Below are 19,122 nucleotides of genomic sequence, written 5' to 3'. Positions count from 1 at the left end.
TCATTTTTGAAAGATATTTTTGCTGGCAACAGAATTCTAGATTGACAGAATTCGAGATTGGTTGGTTTCTGGTGACAAGTTTGAAGTCATTTATCTTCATTCCTCTGTACATAATGTAACTTTTTCCTCTGGCTGCTTTTAAGATGTTCTCTTTATCACTGACTCTGCAGTTTGATTACGATATTGTCTTCATATGTTTTTCATTGTATTTTTCCTGCTTGGGGTTTGTTAAGCTTATTGAATCTGTAAATTTATAGTTTTCATAAAATTTGGAAATTTTTTTCTTCTCTCCCCTGACCTCTGCTATTACTCCAGTTACACATATGTTAAACAATTTGATAATGTCCCACAGGTCACTGAGACTTTGTTCTTTAAGCTTAATAGTCTTTGCTTTTTCACAATTAATCCCATCTCCATCCAGTGAATTTTTCATTTCAGATATTGTATTTCTTACATCTAAAAGTTTCATTTGGTTCTTTTTTTGTGTGTCTACCATTTATCTCCACACTGTGTTCAGGTATTCTTTATATACATGAACATACTTATTATAGCCGTTTCAATGTTTTTGTCTGCTAATCCCATCATCTGTAATTTCTGGCTCTATTTCTATTGTCTGGTTTTTCTCCTCATTATAGGTTGCTTTTTCCCTTTTTTTTCTAGCTAATGTTGAACTGCATGCTGCACATTGTGGGTGTTACTTTGTAGAGTGTTTGAATCTGAATTTTGTAGTCTTCCTTTAAAGAGTTTTGGATTTTGTTCTGGTAGGCAGTTACTTTCAGTTCAGGTTGATACAGTCAAGGCTTGATTTTATACTTTGTTTGGGAAGATGTAGAGTGATCTGTATTTGAGAGGTAGTGTGGCCCCCTACTAATTCTTGGACCTCCTGAGGTCTCTACTGAATTCCCTGAATGATCAATGAGAACTTTCCATCCCCCCAGGGGAGAATGCAAATGATTCCCATCCCTTTGTGAGCTCTAGGAACCATTCAGTTTGCAGTTCTCCATTTGCTCTTTTGCTGGACCTCATCGAGTTTTACCCTATATATGCATTATCTTAATAGTTAGCACAGATTCTAGGAGACTCTGCAGATACCTGGAGTTCTTTTTCTTTTCTTTGCAGAGCTCCCTCCTTTTCATAGTCCTTACCCTACAACTTCTAGTTATATAAGTCTCACTGAATCCCAGTCTCTATGTCTTCAACTCAGCAAGGCCACCATGCTCTGCTTAAGTCCAAAATGTGCCTTCAGACAAAAAACTAGTAAGGTATAGGGCTCACCTCATTTGTTTCCCTTTTCTCAAGGATTACAGTCCTGTACGCTTTTCGTCCAATGACTAAAAACAGTTGTTTCGTATATTTTTCAGTTTTCTAGTTGCTTAAGGTAGGAGAGTAATTCTGGTCTTTATTACTCCATCAAGGCCCCCAACAATTATTGGGTTAGGAATTTAGTCCTTTGGTGGACAGGGGCTTTCATGTGTTGATTATTTCTGTACACATTGGCATTAGCGAGCAGGATTCTGATTCTCTTTCAAAAATTGTGTATGTGATGAGGACGGGCTTCCACATAAAATGACATTGTTCAGATCAGAGTGTCAGGGCAGAGCAGCTATGGTGTGTTGATATTTATAAGACAGAGATTTCTTAAAACAGTGTATATATAGTGTCCTAAGTGAGGGGGGAATTAAGTTATGTTGTATTTTTCTATAGCTCAGCAGCCGGGTGAGTCAATACAGGAGAATTAAAGAAAAATATAGCCTATAGAGCTCCAAGAATATACACTTAGAGGTTCTAGGTTCACCCTCTCATGAAAACCCATGAGGGTTTTGTTCATAAAATTTATTAGCTCATCAGTTTTGCTATAAAATGTCCATCAACTAGAAAGTAAGGAAGTGTTTAAAAAATGATAGGATCTTGTCAAAAGGACACAGGAGCCAAATTGAAGGGGTTCCTAGTGACCAAATCTGGCTCAATTTGAGCATCAAAATAAATAATTATATTATGTTAATTATAATAATAACCGGTTGAATAAAATGAAAATCCATTAGTCCTTACTAGTAAATGTAGAAAGAATGATAGGATTAGAAAATCACCATTTGGCAACCATCATAGTTATAATATTTTCAGTAAGAATGATCAGTGGAGTGGATGAAAGTTTGTTGAGTAGCATGATACATGTACACCATCTCAAAGTATCTCCTCACAAAATACTTACTATTACAAAGGGGAAAATAGAGCCTTTGCAGTGAAGAAGTTTGACAAAGACCACCTGAACCAAATGATCAAAGTTCGCATTGCTGGTAGTGGAACAATTTGGCATCATGTGCCTCCTGATATGCTGCACTGAGAAGGATGTCACTTCTGTGGTGCTCCTGCCAAAGATGTAGAACCTGAATCTCTGTAGGGAAACATCAGCCAAACACAAACTAAGGGGCATTTTACAAAATAGCCTGTATCAAAAATATCAATTCAGGATCCTAATTTGAATGGACTCTGTGGATATAGTGGTAATATTATATCAATGCTAATTTCCTGGTTTTGATAGTGGCACTGTGACTGCTAGATAGGAGTAGCCCTGTCTTTTAGGAGATACACACTAAAGCATATAGGAGTAATGAGCCACTATTTCTGTAATGCAATCTCAGTTGGTTCAGGAAAAAAAAAATGTGTGTGTGTGTGTGTGTGTGTGTGTGTGCATATGTGTGAAGAGAGAGAATGATAAAGCAAATGTGGTAACACTTTATCAGTTTGGGGAACCCAGGTGAAGGGTATACATTTCTTTGTGCTTTTCTTACAATCTCTCTATAAGTTTGAAATATTAAAATAAAAAGTTAAAGTGGGATGGGCAGTAAATTCTAAGAAGAAACATCAGGCTAAGGGGAATAGAAAGTGATGGAGGTGCTATTTTTATATATTGGAACCACGAAAGGTCTCTCAGATTGGGTGATACTTGAGAGCATGAACTGGAAGGGAGAGAAGTAACAAGCCATTCAGTTACCTGGAGAAAGAGTGATCCAGAGAGAGGGGATAGCAAGCACAAGGGCCCTGGGCTGCTGAGGCACAACAAGGAGGCCAGTACAGGTGGAGTAGAGTGAGCAGGAGGAAAGTGTTAGAGATGAGGTCAGAGCAGCAGTGGAGGTACAGGACAGATCAGGGGAGGACACTGAAGACTATGGTAGAAGCTATGAAGTTTTCTCCAAGTCAGGTAGGGTGACACTGGAAGATTTTGAACAGAAGAGTCAAATGATCTGAATACATTTGCAAAGGATTACAATAGCTGTGGTGCTGGGGCAAGACTAGAAGAGAGAAATCAGCTAATAAGTTATTAAATAAAATGAGCACAATAAAAACATGAATGAAAGATTTCAACAGATATTTTACCAAAAAAGAGAGATGGATGGCAAAATAAACGTGTAGAAAGGTGTGCAACATCATTCGTAATTAGGGAAATGCAAATTAAAACTAAAATGAGATACCGCTATGCATCTCTTAGAATGGCTAAAATTTTTTAAATGGATAATACCCGGTGCTGGTAAGGATTTAGAGCTGCTAGACCTTTCATTTGTTGCTGGTAAGCTTGCAAAAATGGCACAGCCACTTTGGAAAACAGTTTGGCAGTTGCTTATCAAGTTAGACATACAAATGAGCCAACAGTCCCACTCCAAGATCTTTACCCAAGAGAAATGAAAATCTGTGGGCACACTAAGACTTATAAACAGTTGTTTATAGAGTTTTCATAACCACCAGAAACTGGAAACAACTCCATGTCCATTAATTGGCAAATGGGTAAAAAACAGTGGCACAGCCATACAATGGGATCACTGATACATGCGACAACATGAGTGAATTGTAGATGTATTATGCTGAGTGGAAAAAAAGCCAAATTAAACATGCTACATGCCGTCTGATTCCATTTAGGCAGCATTCTCAAAATTATACAGAGAACATATCAGTGGTTGCCATGGGGATTGGGATGGAGAGAGAGGATCATCTACAGAGGGGCACAAAGGTACTTTTGGGGGTGAGAGAAACATTTTATAACTTGATTCTGGTGCTAGTGACACAACTGTATACATTTGTCAAAGCTCATTATACATCTAAGATAGATGGATTTTACTGTATATAAATTGTTCCTCAATAAAGCTGGCTTTTAAAAAAACTATAAGGCTAAAACAAAATATATTTTTTTAAAAGTGTTTAACTTCATAAGTTATCAGGAAAAAGCAAATTAAAACTATAATAGAATACCACCATAAATCTACCAGAATGGCTAAAATTAAAAAGATCGACAGTATCAGTTGTTGGTGAAGATGTGGAACAACTGAAACTCTGATACTTTGCTGGTGGAAGTATAAATTGGCACAACTTTAAAAAACTGCTTGGTATTATTTACTAAAGCTAACCATATGCCTGCTTTCTGGTCCCTTAATTCTACTCTTAGATGAAATGAGTGGGGTCCATCAAAAGACAGTTACGTAAATGTTCATAGCAGCTTTATTTATAGTAGCTAAAAACTGCAATAAGCCCATTTATACACCAACAGATTATATAAATAAATGGTGGTATGTTCAGAAAAAGGGATATCGACTAGAAATAAAAAGTTTGAACTACTGTTACATGAGGCAACATAAATGAATCTCACAAATATAATGTTGAGTAAAAGAAAAGATTACATACTGTATGAGTCTATTTATATGAAGTTCAAGAACAGGCAAAATGAATTGATGATGAAAGCATTGACTAGGAAGGAACTTGAGAGTACCTTCTGGGGTGCTAGAAGTAGTCTACCTTTTTATCAAGGTTGGGTGGTAAGCCAGTGGTGAGCTAGGGTTGGTTCATATCTGCTCACGACAGCTAATTGTTAAATTCTGATGAATGTTGCAAGCTGGTTGACTTCATGTTGGTAGCTTGAATTTGGCCGTGGTAGGAATTTATAACGTCATGAAAATCTACAAACAATTCTGCCAGTTGGAGGGAACCAATTGTTAAAACAATTACCAGTACACCACTGATTATTGCTTACCAACCCTTGGCCTCTGAGTAGAGAAGAAACCTAGAGAGACAGAGAGAAGATAAGGCCAGGGAGATTCTGAGGAATGCTCTCCTCCAGCCAAAGCCATGGAGAGTTGGCAATGAGAAACTAACTTACTGTTTAACATGTCTCAGTTCTAATGACTATTCCTTTGATTGTGTATGAAATCCCTGCCCAATACTTGACTTTTTCTTTCTGCCTTTAGCCAAATTAGTACATGTGCTACCGAAGCAAGCACCCTTTAGCCACATTAAGTTTTCTCTCTGTATTCTTGAAACAACTAACTGGTAGAGATAATTATCCACACACCATAGCGTTTCCATAGACTCCTCTGTTGACATGTTGCTGAATTTATGTGCTTTTGATTTTGAGCAGTTTGAATTCTTACCCTCTTACATCATTGTGCCTGTTGCTACAAATGTGAGAAGGATATGGGATTATCTTGCTAAAGATATGGGCTGTATTTTCTGGAAATAAAGAAACCCTGAGGATTTCTTGAAGAAAGATCCTGTAAGCAGGTATCAGTAATGTGATATGGAATTTTTGTTTTTGCTTCTTTAGGAGCATTCTGGAAGAGTTTTCCGACTCCAGTTTGATGAATTCCAGATTGTCAGTAGTTCACATGATGACACAATTCTCATCTGGGACTTTCTAAATGATCCAGCTTCCCAAGCCGAACCCCCCCATTCCCCTTCTCGAACATACACCTATATCTCCAGATAAATAATCGTACACTGACCTCATACTTGCCCAGGTATGAAAAAGAATTATCTGCATAGCACTGCAGGTGTGAGATGGAATATTGGCTATAAGGTGCTGCTAGTTCATTGAGCCCTCTCTTGCCCATTATCTCACCAAGTCCTGTAAAGCAGAGAAGGCAGACAAGATGATAGAGGGCTGGGGCTCCTGCATTGCACACTGCCTTTCATCACCTATAGTTGCTAGATGATTCTGGGGGTCCTCCTTGTGTAGTGGAACTAATAATTCCTCCCCTGTCTACTAATAGACTTGTTATGAAAATGAGATTTGAAACAGTTTGACTAAGAGTCATGACTCAAAAGCTTGTTATTTTGTAGTTTCCAGATCAAACCAGTACCTACAATAGAGATCTTTTAAGCCAAGTAGATAATCTAATGTGTGGATGGGAAAATCCCTCAGTAAAATATCACTCTGACACCGCACAGTTCTACCTCATTACTGTTGTAAAATTTTAAAAGCTAGCTTTTTTATCCTTATCCTCACCCCTACCTCCTCCCCACCAAAAAAGACCTGAAAGTTGGTGAAAACTCTGTGTATCTTCCTAGTCATGTCTCCAGCCTCTCTGAGGCAGAAAGAAATCCTAAAATATCCAGGTTGTCTGTATTATGGTATATTCAGATGATACCTGGTATCCTAACCACTTCAAAAACAGGATTATAGCTAGTTAGGGAAGACTGCACTAACCGCTGGGGAGCATTGCTGTCATTATGATTTCTCGTTTCCACACTTGCCTTAGTTCATGTGACAGAAGTGCACATTTACTATTCTTTTCTCCATATATTTGTGGGGTGGTTCTTCTGCCTGGGATGGTCCGTGCCTTGCCAGGCTCTCTTTGGTGTGCTCACTGCTCTCACAGAGGACCCAGGGCTCTCAAAGTCTTCAGCCACCTTGACCAAGTCAGACGGGCCTGAGTGGGAGTCCTAACTCAGGCATTTCCTAGCCTGTGTGACCTTGGGCAAGTAACTTCCCAGAGCCTTAGGTTTCCTTATTAGTAAAATGAGGATTGTAACACCTGCCTTGGAGCTGTGGTGAGGAATGCATTGAGATAATACATGAAAAAAAAGCTTAGTGCTTAGCACAATGCCTAGCATATAACAAGCCCCCAGTAAAAAGTGGTCATTATTAATGTTAATGTAATTGTCATGTACCAATTCTCTCCTTTTGGCAAAATTATCTCTTTCTTAGACTTCTATGGCATTTTACTACATTTAATATTCTTCCTGGCTCTCTTTAGGTTTCCTTCCTCCTTTCACCCCTAAAGCATAGATACCCCTAAGGGTCTGTTTCAGGTCTTCCTTTTCAGAGCTCCCTCCTTTGGTTGCCTTATCTATTCCCAAAGCTTCAGCTCTCATCTCAGTGTAGATGATTCTCACATTTGTATCTCCAGTCCCAACCTCTGCCTTCATCCCCAGGCCACATTTCAGCCACCATCTACACATCCGTCCTTGAAGCTGCAGGAGCATTTCTAGTGCAGCACATCCACCGTCAGACTTTCCCCTCATCCACACCACCAGCACCCTCCAGCCAAACAACCAGACCAGCTTCACCTGACTCCCCCACTTTTGTTAGTGGCATCCCTGTGTCATGGCCACTCAGGGGTAGAGCCTCAGAGCTGTCCTTGACTGCCCTGCTGTTGCTGGGGAACAGGTCAAAGCTGTTACTATCAAGACATCACGGTCAAACTGCCTAAGCACAGTGGCCCTGAGCATGTGAGTGACCCAGTTTTTGGTGTAAGTCCCCCTCACAGCCTTGTGGTCTTTGACAGAAGGACCTCCAAGCCCTTCTCCCAATCAACAGCTAAGTTCATTTCTTTTCCTCCTAGAGCAAGTGAAAAATATAGGGAAAGGGGTAATGACCATTTGCTCTGTTTTCACACAGGACTCATTAAAGTTGCGGTATTTAATGTATCTACCAATGCCAGGACAAGCAACAACAGTAACGATCAAACTCCTACCCTGTTTCCCCGGACTAGCCGAGGAGCTGGGCTTTGAGATTCCTGTTGGGACACAGTTGGTCCGCAGTCGACCCAGGATGGTCTACTCAGCACAGCTGACTGCTTCCATGCTGCTATCAGAAGATGTCTTTTATCTTTCATGAATGATTGGAACTTTTAAACCTCACCACCCCTTCCCTCCTCCTTTCCCCTCTGCACCTGTTTTGCCCCATTTGGTTCCATACAAAGATGACCTATAAATATATTTAGTGTTTTGCCAGAATCTCTCTTGCTTTGCGTTAAGCAGAAGAACTAGTTTCCCTGTGTAGCCTACTAGGAGGACCCACTTCTGGGAGCCAAAGGGATGCAACTTAAGCCAGGGTCTCCGTGTGAACTACAGGAAATGTTCAGCATCTGGCAAGATCAACCCACCCCCACCTCACTTAGGAGGAGACAGAACTCTCTGTATAGTACCAGGGCAAGAAAGAAAGAATACAAGAATGCCCACTTTGGAAGATCTGGGTCTCTTTCCTTCTCTTTCTCTGTTTCTGTCCCTCTTCCCCCTCCTACTTCAACCTGTTTCTCTACTCTACCCAAAAGAAAGTGTGTGAAGAAAGTGTCCTCAGTTAGAATGAGGCAAATCAGGGAGAAATGCAAAACTTGGAAGAGTCAAAGGCTGTTTAGTCAAAATTTGAAATCCAGGCTTTTGCTGCAAGTGACCCTATGTGGCAACAGTGGCTTCTTGGACATGGTACTCTCATCATACTGGCAACTCTGCTCTCTTTTCCTTCTCCCCCCACCCCCCCAAAAAAATGGCAGAAATTTCCTGGGCTCCATCAATGGCTGCATCTTATCTGGACCCAGCAGTCTCCCCGATTCCATGTAGAGTGTGGAAAGGAGTTGCTGATTGCATTTCCTCTCATTAACAATTAGATGTGTAATAAAGAGCATTGTACTTCATCTGAAATCACTGGTAAAGCTCAGCCTACAGAAAGATTTGAAATGGCCAGGGCCAGTCACTCAGTGCACTCTGCATAATGGTTCACATCTCTGATTTCCTCATCAGGGCACATGAGCATCCAAGCGCCTGTATATTTGCCAAGACCATGATCAGGGTAGCGTATGAGATGGTCAGGAGTAAAAGTTGATTTCTATTTCATTTACCCATCTCTCAAAATTCAGTCACAACCTTGTACTGAAGAACCTTCTTTCTGCTTTTCCCAAATCTGTATTTACAAAAGGGCAGAGCTGCCGGAGAGGGGGGATCAGGGTGAAGTTTGGCACACAGGGTTTTATTAGTAGGGCAGAAATTGCCTTCTCTTTCCTTTTCTTCCTCCTCCTGGCCTTATTTTGCCCTTCACCTCCCCAACCAATAAAATTTCTCTGGCCGTTGGAGAACAGCATGAACGAATGGACCTCGGTAATGAGGAAGTCAGTTGTCTGGGCTTTCAAGCCAGCGGGCTTCAGGTACAAGGGCACATTTGCCACACCAACCTGGTAGCACAGGGTATACAGTTAACGTGTGCTCAGCTTGCTTCTAAGGGCATGAGTAGACTGCCCGAGCCACCTTACTCGGCATGGGGACACCCAGCAAAGGCCCCAAGGCCACAGTGCAATCTCAAGTTTCCCTTGGAAGCTGGGCAGCCAGGCCCATTGTTTCCATTCCTAATCAAAGCATTGAATAAAAGAAAGCCACTTTTTAATCAGCTGCTGTGAAAACAGTAGAATGGGAGGCAGTTGCCGGTGACCTCAAAGCCAGGCCACCTTTAGTAGTTCAGCATGCCGGAATGAGGGGAGAAAGTTATCTTCACTCTTCCCTTTGATTTGCAAGAAGGTAGGCTCTTTTCCCAAAATGTACCCAGACTGAATGTTGTTATTCTGTAATGAGAGGTAGATTATACATATGCATTTAGAGTACTTTTAAGCTTTTGTTTCTAGGTTATATTCAGAAAATATTTCCCAGTGTAAAGACTCATCATTATCTAGAAAATATTTTCTGAATACAATCCCCTTCCCAGCTACCCAAAAGCTACAGAGAAATGTTTTCTGTTTAGTCACCATCAGGGTTCCTTGTCTATTGTGTTGATTATGAATGGCTTTTTGATTGATTAAGGATTTTGCTACAGATGAAGGCAGGAGCTGTCAGCCCTGAAAAACACATGGGTCAGACATTAAAGAGGCATGGATTTCTAATCGTTTCAAAATATTGTCCAATAGCCATAACTTTACTAGCCCTTCTTTTATATGCTGCTATTCAAAAGTGGGAGCTGTTGAATTTTCACTGGTGCCCAAGGTTTTGCTCTCCCATCTAGGTTAAGTTAACGTATATTGTTCCCAAGACAGTTTTGAAGCTTGTCCAGCACATCGTAAATGAGATCAAAGGTGGACCCTGCAGATCTGGAGCTATTAGCTCAGTTGAGGATATTCTACAAGTTGTCCTCTCTGCTGTTGATGAAAATGGGAATGAATTAAGTGGTCTGAAAAACTTGAATTGTTCACATTTGTCAGCTCTGGGGGTCATTTACCAGTTCATTGTAGAAGAAATAATCAGGTAAGTAGAAGTTCATTTCCAGAGAAGGTAAAACCCACTTACCATCTCTGCATGATTTCAGTGGGAATTGATTATCACTACTCCCCAACTGGGCTAGCATAAATGTTAAGTTTGACCTTTTGAAAAAGAAAAGAGAAACAAAGAAAGTCTCAGCACATCTAATGGAGAGGTAGAAAAGGAGCTGGAGGTGTCCCTTGGCTCTGAAATGAAATATCTCCATTGTAGGTTAGTCTCTTCTCACTAAAGTTCTCCTTCCAACATGGAGCCTGAAAAGCCTTTCTTAAAGATGGGAGGAAACCCTGTCCAAGGTGGGTGAGGAGCATGTGTATGCACCTGCACCGTTATGGGCATGTGCGACCCCTCAGTCAACACTCGGGCCGCTTGGGCAGAAACAGCATGCCTTGATATACGTGTATATTTTCACTGCTAAGAACACCCTTTTGCTTTATATGCAGTTTGAAAGTGGACATGCATTATGAATGGAAGTCCTTCTACACTCGTTCCTTAGCAAAAGTCTTTCTGATGACTCCTTTACAGACAGGGGCTCTCTTTGGAACTCTGTTGACAAGTAATAAAGTCTGGCTTTTGTAACTTGTTTCTGAACTGGAAAAAACGCTGAGGCCCCTAAATCATTCTGGGTTTGTTTTTTGCTTAAGTATAAAAAAATCCTTTTTTCCCCTTTTTTGTACAATCAAAAGCTGAAGAGAAGAAAATGTGCAACCCTTTCCCTTGCCATCTCCTGGTACCCATTAGTCTGAAAAGCTGTGGTTGGGCCACTTATTTAGCATTTGATTGCTTTTGGAATCAGAGGGCTAGGTGTGGAGGGGGCTGGAGTGGAGAACATTGGAAATATTTGGGGTTGCTTTTTCTTTCCTAGAATTGGATTAGATACCTTGGTATTATTGACCTTCTCAGCGTCTTCCATTTACCTTAGATGGTAGTATCTTCTTTCCTGGAGTAGAAACAGTCTAAATTAGAATAGTGCATGCCTGAGGGGCTTGATTTTAGAGGAAACCAAAGTACTTACAGGTGCGAAAAGGGATGCTTAGATACCTACCCCTGTGCCCAACACATGCTGTGGTCATCAAGCTTCCCTTATGACTGTGATCCCCATTTCTGACATCTTTCCCCATTTGGATGAGTTCAACAGACTTTCCAGGAGGTGAAGAGCATGAAAAAGTGCACTTGCTTCTCCTTCCCCTCCTCTCTTCCCTCCTAGAATAATTAGTCCCTAAGAAGTCCTCCCGGAGACTGCAGGCTGCGTTAATCTCCCTGGGCTTCATCCACACACAGCTGACCACAGACAGACCAGAGCCTCTTACTTTAACCACAGTTTCAACCTATTTAGTGCCAGAAAGACAGCCATCTCTTAGAGGAAACCAGGCTGAGTTGTGCTTTTTGTTATGTTTACCTGTAGTTCATTTGTGACTTCAGAACCCTTGGAAACTGAGGAGAGAAACCAAAAGAGCATGGTTACGGCTGCCCGATTCCAGGTGGAACTTAAGCATTGATATCTAGAAACCTCTTCTGTTGGAAGTTGAGTACTATAATCTAAACATTCCTGCAGGCAGATGATGTCTGAAATAACGTGCTTTCCAACCAAGCCAGCTGGCTCTCTTGGCTCCTTCCTTATTGCGTGGTGTGTGTGTGTGTGTGTGTGTGTTTCAAGGATCAGTGCAGTGAATGATGTTATAACGTGCTACCTTCCCTCCTACCCCTTTTCCTGGAACACTGAAAAGGAAAAGACCAGCTTGGGTGAGGTGGGGGGTTAGACCTCTGGGTACCAAGGAAACGAATACCTTCCCAAATCAGTGAACACTTGAGGCCAACCCAGACTGATCTGACAGATATTCAGTGGACTCCAGCTATGGGGATCGGCCTGGCAACAAATGTGAGCTTCCCTGAGAGCTTTTGGTTGTTTTAGCCCTTTGTTCTAGACTCTTTAAGTACTGACTGCGTTGACTTTTGTGATTATGTCATGGTGATGTGTACTCACTGTACCAATATGTTCACAACCTAGAATCATGGTAATATAATGTGTTTTGTTTTGTTTTGTTTTTTTAATTGTTCAGAAAAAAGTAATTTAAATTACAAATATAAGATTAAACTGAATTTTCGAAGCGTCTTGTCTCTTTGCCCCAACATCTGGAGGAGGATGAGTTGTTTAAATGTACAAATCAGAGTGCATAGTAGAGTTAATACCTTTTAAGATTATCTGACATGGAGAAAACAACATTGAGAGAAGACAGGGCCAAATGGTGTGATCATATGGGGTCCCTGGCATACAGTAGTGTTCAAGGTTGAATTAAATTGAAGCCAAAGTGATGTGTGATTTGTGAACTGGTCATCATAGCCTCAGCCAAATACAACCCAACCTGAGCCCACTTGACCATTTTATAGACAGGTGAGTTGACATTTGATAACAATTTCCAGAGAGACCCCAACAAGTTGTAAAAATGAACATTGGCCTCCCCCTTTCCTCAAACTAAACCTAGGGAGATAGGTACAAGGTTGCAGACAATGGCAGGAAGGGACTCTCCCTTCCCCTCTCTGTTGTCCCCTCCCCTCACTGGTGTCACAAGCTGGACCTTGTCAAAATTAACCCATCCTTGTGTTAGACCTATGGGCTTTTAGTATGGCTGTTCCTCCCACTTGACCAGCTCCCTAGCTTCTGTCAGCCTTGTTGTCTCAGTGCCTGTCTTGCCTGGACTGTCCACGGTGGTCACTAGAGCATTCTCAGACTGCTGGTGGATGCCAGGGCCTGAGTGCAGACAATCCAGTGTAGAACTATCGCTGCTAGACCATCGGTGCACCCAGCATTTTACAGATGAGGAACCTGAGGAGCCAGAGGAGGGATCTTCATTGCCCAAAATCACACTGAAGTCTGCTCCCTAGCAACTCAGGACAGCCAGGACCCTAGAGAGAGAAGGCAGAGATGTAAGAGCAGAGACCACTCAGGGGCCACTAGTATCCACTCAATGTGGCACTCACCTTTAGGCTCCTTAGCCCAGAATTGAGCAAAGGCTGAGTCTAGGGGTTTATGGAGCTCATCTTGAAGCCCAATGTCAGCTCTCTTCCCCCAAGAAAGATGAGGTCCAAGGGCATGCCCTGAGAGACTCACCCCTGAAGTCAGTTTCCTAATGCCAGACCTGGCCTGGGATCCCTCTCCCCCTTAAACATACAACTGTGCCACCATCAACAATGACTAAGGGGAAGAGACCTCTCTTCCTGATTGGCTCTTGCCAATTAAGAGCATTTTATTAGGTTGCTAATTAAAGGCACTTCGTTAGCAGCAGGAAAGGACGGGTGGGTGCCTGGTGAGGTGGTGCAGGAGCCTGGAGAAATTGTTTTCCTGCCCCCTCCCCGTGGAAGCGGAGCCTCTCAGGGAACCCTCTCAGCCCACCAGCCTCTCCTGCTGAGCCTACCACACCCCTTGCTTTCAATTAGCAGCTCTGAGGGGAGTGAGGTCATTACCAGGCCCAGAGCCCTCCTCTGCCTTAGGCCACATGAGGCCTTTGGGGGCTTTCCAGGTCCCCACTACACCTAGTTTGGGGCCTGGGCATGGGGGAAGGAGTGGGTGGTTTGCCTAATAGGAAGTGTTCTCTCCCCACTGAGGAGTGGCCCTTTACCCCTTAACCACCTGATAGGAATGTCACACGGTCCCCTTCTCTAAGGTCCATCCCTAGCAGTCACCTAGCAAACTTGATGACCAGTCATTGGTGACACAGTATGAATTTCCATGCCCTCCTCCCTCAAAAGGCTCATGAAGTTATGTGGGAAGCATGGCCTGCCAATTAAGGACTGTCCCCAATCACTTTGCAAGAACTGAGCTCTTATAGAGCCTGAGTGAGTCCAGGAGGAGAAGGGGCTGATGGTTTCACAGTCCCAGGCAAACAGAACCATGAAATACTGCTCTGGTTCTAAACTCATCACACTTACGAGATACTTCCCCTGGATGGACCAAGACAAGTTCCCTTCCTTCAGTTAGAGAGGAGGGCCTGACTCTGACCAGGCACATGGGGGCTGGCCTGCAGGTCACCAGAGAATACCTGCACTCTGGAACCCTCCTTGCCCCATCTTGCTGCCTTCCTAACCCCCTCACTTAACTGCAGAATTAGCACGAGCCCAGGCTGGGAGGGCAGATTTATGGCTGGGCTGCCTCCCTCCATTTAACCCAAGGCCGGCCCAGGCTTCAGACACTAAATTAGATTTTTGACAATTAGAAAGACTAATGGGCACATAGCCATCCCTAGAGCCAGATATCCAGCAAGGCCGCCCTTTAATATCCACTGCTGGCCAGCCAGCCCTTCCCCTGGCCCCCCTCCCCTCTCTCCCGTGGGTAGGCCTTTCTCTCTCACCATGCCTTGTGTCTCTGCCCTGGTTCTACGTGCAGTCGGGAGGTTTCTCTGATCCCTCTGTTTCTACAGCTTACCCTCTCCCTTCAGTCCCTTGCCAGTGCCAGTGAGGCTCTGGGACTCTGCCCCTCAGCTCCTCCTCCATGTCTACCTTCCCCTGTGCCCATCTACCTGCAATCCTTCCATCTTCCCAGAACAGATTGCAAGCCCCTTGAGGGCAGGGGCTTGTGCCCTAACTGTGTGCCTTAAATGCTCAGCACCCAGTGGGTGCTTTATAAATGTTTCTTGCTTCCTGAGACTCTGCCTCCCTTTTCCCACTCCTCTAATCCACTGAAGCCCCAAGGCCCTCCCACCCTGCCTTCCTGGGCCCAGGCCCAGCCCTGGCTGTGGCCTGGCTCTGCTCCAACTTGGGTTGGGTCCCCCTTCCCTGCGGCCCCTCAGCCGTGGCCGCTCTTGAGCTGGGCAGGTAATGAGATTGCAGTAAGTGGTGCTGGGGGGGAGGGGGGTGAAGCTGCTCACATTCACTCAGGCAGACTCATAGCTCTGTCAGGCTGATTGGTCCTGAGTGGAGGCACAAACGGCCCCCCATGGACACACTGAGATTGGTTATAAAATTACAAGCATTTGTTCTGCTGTCAAGTGTCCTTCCCTCTCTCCCCTCTGCCTACTGCCTGGGCTCCACACAGCCTCCCCCCACACACACACCTCTCCTCTCCCTGGGGTCAGCCCACACCCCTGAAGGACTCTGGCCAAGGGCCACCATAGCAGATGGGACCAAGGGCTGAGGCCACAGAGCTTGCCATCTGGGCAGGCTTCATGCCTTGGCCCTGGGGCGGTCAAGAGTTCAGACTGGCCTCAGAGTGACCCTGGCCCTGTGCTCAGGGTTTCCTCTTCCTGTTCCCTGAGGGCACATAGAGGTGGGGGGTGGGGCAAACAGGCCTCGGAATCCAGATGCCCAGATCCCAAGGAGAGGAGAAGGTGGGTGTCCCAAGCCCCACCTTTGATGCAGTCCTGGGGTGGGGGCAGAGGGACAGGGGCCTGTCCTGCTGGAGGAGGGAGACACAGAAACCAGCTCCATCAGAGAAGCCCACCACTCTTCTCCCTTCGTGTGGCCAGTCCCCTGCTTTGTACCCTCACCCCCAGCTAGGGACCAGCCAGCCCTCAGAAGAGCCCCCACTGGTCCCTGAAGCTTGGGACAGACCTAAAAGTCAATGTGGCCCACCAGGCCCTTGCTATGGTTACTCTTCAGTGGTCAAGTCCCTGGGCCTGGCCCCTGCAACCCCCTCTAGGGTCAAGGGTCAGTGACCATTAATCCTTCTGGCCTTTGCAGGGCCCAGTTACAAGCAGGCAATGCCTTGAAATCCTGTTCTGTAGTTGTGCTCTCATAGAGATGCTTGTTTCTTACTGGCCCTGCTCCCCTGCCTGAGACAGGTTCCCCTACCCCCACCCCTGAGTCCTTTCCCTGGCCTTTTGGCTTTCCCTACATTCATTTCCCCAATAGGGCCCTGGCCCCTGGCCCTTCACTGACAATTCAGCTCCAGCTCAGTCCCTGCTTGAGGGAGCCATGAGCTCCCTGTCCGGAGGCATCAGGGCACCCTGGAAGCAGCTGAAGGGGTGCTGAGGGGAGTGGTTCCCAGTTTGAAGTGGGGCAGCATGTCCTGGCTGCTGTCTGCAAGTTGCCTTGCTGCCATCCGTCATTCATTCTTGGCCCGGAATGTATTTGCTGTAATTACATCTTTAATTAGGGTGGTGACGGCTCATTGTTCACCAACAATGATGGATCGGATCCTCCTGTTTGCCATCCTCCCTCTGTCCAGCACCCTCCAGATCAGCCCCCCACCCCTACCCCCCAACTCTGGGGTTGGGAAAGATGCACGAGAACCGGCTCTGTTCCCAGGAACTGAGGCCTGGAAAAGCCATGAGCTCTACCCCAAGTTTTATTGTGCCCTTTTGGACCCCTAGAGACCCCCAAGGGACTGGTTAGACCCTGATACCTAGGGCTCCCTGCAAAAAGCCTGCAGGTCTCCTAATGGCCACAAGGTGTCTCCTTGGTCCAGACTGTCTGGCCGGGGCCACCCAATGCCACCCTTCCCCCACCGCATGCACACAACATGCCATCATCACCACCCGGAGACCTGACTCTGGCCACACACTCCTCATCCGCAGAGGCTCACCCTGAGACCTGGCTCTGGCCACACACTCCTCATCCGCAGAGGCTGACAAGCACAGAAAGCTCCCTGGGATTTAACCAGGGATTCTGACCAAGGCAGGCTCTCCACTCCCCCATACCTATGTCCCACCCAGGCCATAGGCCCAGGCCCAAGTCTGCAGGTGTGTGTGGATAATGACTCAGTGAATGGGTGGGTTGGTCAGAGACAGGGAATCTGCTCCCGGAGGGTGGGGCTTAGAGCTGGCTGGACGGGTCCTGAGCCGAGGAGCAGGAGGGTCAGTGAAGGCCTAGGAAACTCCAGGAGGCCCTCTGGGGGTAAGAATCCTAATCTGGGATAAAATCCCGGTCCAGCTGTATGACAGTGGGTGAGCTCCCTCACCTCTCTTAAGTCTCAGTTTTCTGCATCTATAAAATGGGGAAGAAACAATGTCCTGTTTCATAAGGTGGTTGCAAGGACTCACTGAAACAGTCCAAAAGTTGATGGAAGCTAACAGGTAAGGTGGAGCCTATTTCTCAGGTGGCTGGGTTATCAGGCACACGGTGCTGGGAGACAGATGCCACCTTGGTTTGGAGACGATCCTGCCGACCCCAGGCACTGGCGGGCCCAGGGTGGTGGGGGTGGCTGGGCTGTGAGAAGGGTGGTGTAGGATCCCGCACATAGTAGCTGCCCAGGACATGCGTGCTGACCTGAATTGGCCGACCTCCTTTCAGAAGCTGTGGGGGCTCTTCCCCAGGTGGTCAGGATCTGGTCAGGGTGGGGTCCTGGGGAGGTCCACAGCCAGGCCCCCAGCCCGATTCAGCTGAAAGGGGCTGCGGGGCCGCGGGGGGAGCCTTGAAGGCCCGGCAGGGAGGTTAGCCTCTGTCTTTTCTCTAAGAGGGCTGGCCTTGGAGACTGGCAGGGCTGATGAGGCTGTGAAAGCTTCAAGCGGGCCTCAGAGTGTGTGGGGGGGCACATGGCATGGGCCCTCCATCCTTTCTACCTTTCAGTTCTAAAATTCTTTGACTCCCCTCCCTCCTTGGGGCCCTGTTGTCCACCATATAGCCTCCCCACTCCCCAGGGTGGCTCCTCAGCATTCCCTCTTCCCCAGGGACCCTCTCCACCCCACAAGGACTCCCCCCCCGCCCCGGGTGACGCTGAGGCCCAGGCTGGAAGGAAGCCTCAAGTACCTATCGGTAAGTATGCGCAACATTACATATGTATATTGGAGAGTAAATAACCCCAAAAAGCTGCTTGTAAATAGACTCCGAGTTTATCCTTTATTAATGAGGCACCGAGTGCCCTGCTGTTTTAGAGCAGCGAGACTTTCATAATATCAAAACCTAAATTACACTTGCATCTCTCATCCCAGGGATGAGCGTCTTTGGCTCCGTTTTGCAGGGATCCCTCCCTGCCTGCCTGGGATTGTTGGTGCCTTTCTTCTGGCTGAAGTGAGGGTGGGAGGATGTACATATGTACACAAACACAGACACACACACACATGCACACACACACAGACCGAGCACGTAGAGAGCTCCGGGTCTGCTTAGGCCTCAGGGTCCCAGAGTGAGGGCCACCTGGAAAGTCAGCTTTCATTCCTTGCACAGAGTTTCCAGGATCAGAGGGCCACCCCCAGGCTCTGGGGTTTGGAGGTGTGTGGGTGGGGCACTCTTTCCACAGGGGGCACAAGTTAGTCCCATCTCTCAGCTTCCATTTCCCTGTGTGTAAAATGCAATATTTCCTCGTGGGGCTGTTGTGAGCATTGAGCGAGATGGTAATGGATTGGAAGTGCTTGGGGGGTGGTTCACAAATGTGACCTATGAAGATGATCATGATGGCAGTGTCCCTCTTTGGGATCATCATCTGCCCAGTTCCCAAAACGTTCCATGTGCAGGGCCACCACGCTCCACTCCATCCCAGCACCAGGTCCTGCGCTGAGAGGGGGGTGCCAGGGCCCGTCTCATCTCCAGCACCTTCAAGGCCTGAATTTCCTGTGCCCCCAACCCTGGGTGCAGCCAGAGCAAGGAGCCTGGATCCTCTTGGCCCCCTTGATCCCCCAAGTCCAAGACCTCTCTCAGGTCCCTGGGGAACGGTGCCCATCCTGCCCCAGGCCTGGACCAGGCTGGGCTGGGTGGGCAGGTGAGCAGGCAGGTGCAGTGTGGGCAGAATTTACAGCCTGGTCACCCGGGCTCCTGGTGCTCCAGTGGGCGTCATGTCAAATCTGTCCCATTATATGGACAGTTGAGTTTAATAGTCATTGTGTGCTCGCTCGGAGCCCAGCAAACATTGCGGGGCGACACCCCCTCCACTCAAGCTGCCTGCTCCCCAGCCACACGGCCCATCCGTATAGT

General features: G+C 46.1%; 1 protein-coding gene across 12 annotated transcripts in view; it reads left to right on the top strand.

Moving 5' to 3' along the window:
• BTRC (beta-transducin repeat containing E3 ubiquitin protein ligase) overlaps positions 1-12,381 on the top strand; it is a 227,594-nt gene extending 215,213 nt beyond the window's left edge. For all 12 annotated transcript variants that reach the window (XM_037804156.1, XM_037804153.1, XM_037804157.1 and 9 more), the window contains 2 exons: positions 5,588-5,780; positions 7,664-12,381. In XM_037804156.1, coding sequence (XP_037660084.1) covers positions 5,588-5,749 — 162 coding nt within the window. In that variant the 3' untranslated portion in view covers positions 5,750-5,780; positions 7,664-12,381. The remainder of the gene's footprint in view (positions 1-5,587; positions 5,781-7,663) is intronic.
• Positions 12,382-19,122: the final 6,741 nt, after the last annotated feature.

The sequence above is a fragment of the Choloepus didactylus genome, chromosome 15, assembly GCF_015220235.1.
Source record: "Choloepus didactylus isolate mChoDid1 chromosome 15, mChoDid1.pri, whole genome shotgun sequence".
Lineage (NCBI taxonomy): Eukaryota > Metazoa > Chordata > Mammalia > Pilosa > Megalonychidae > Choloepus > Choloepus didactylus.
Note: the sequence above shows the minus strand (reverse complement) of the source record. Positions and strands in the feature narration are given on the sequence as shown.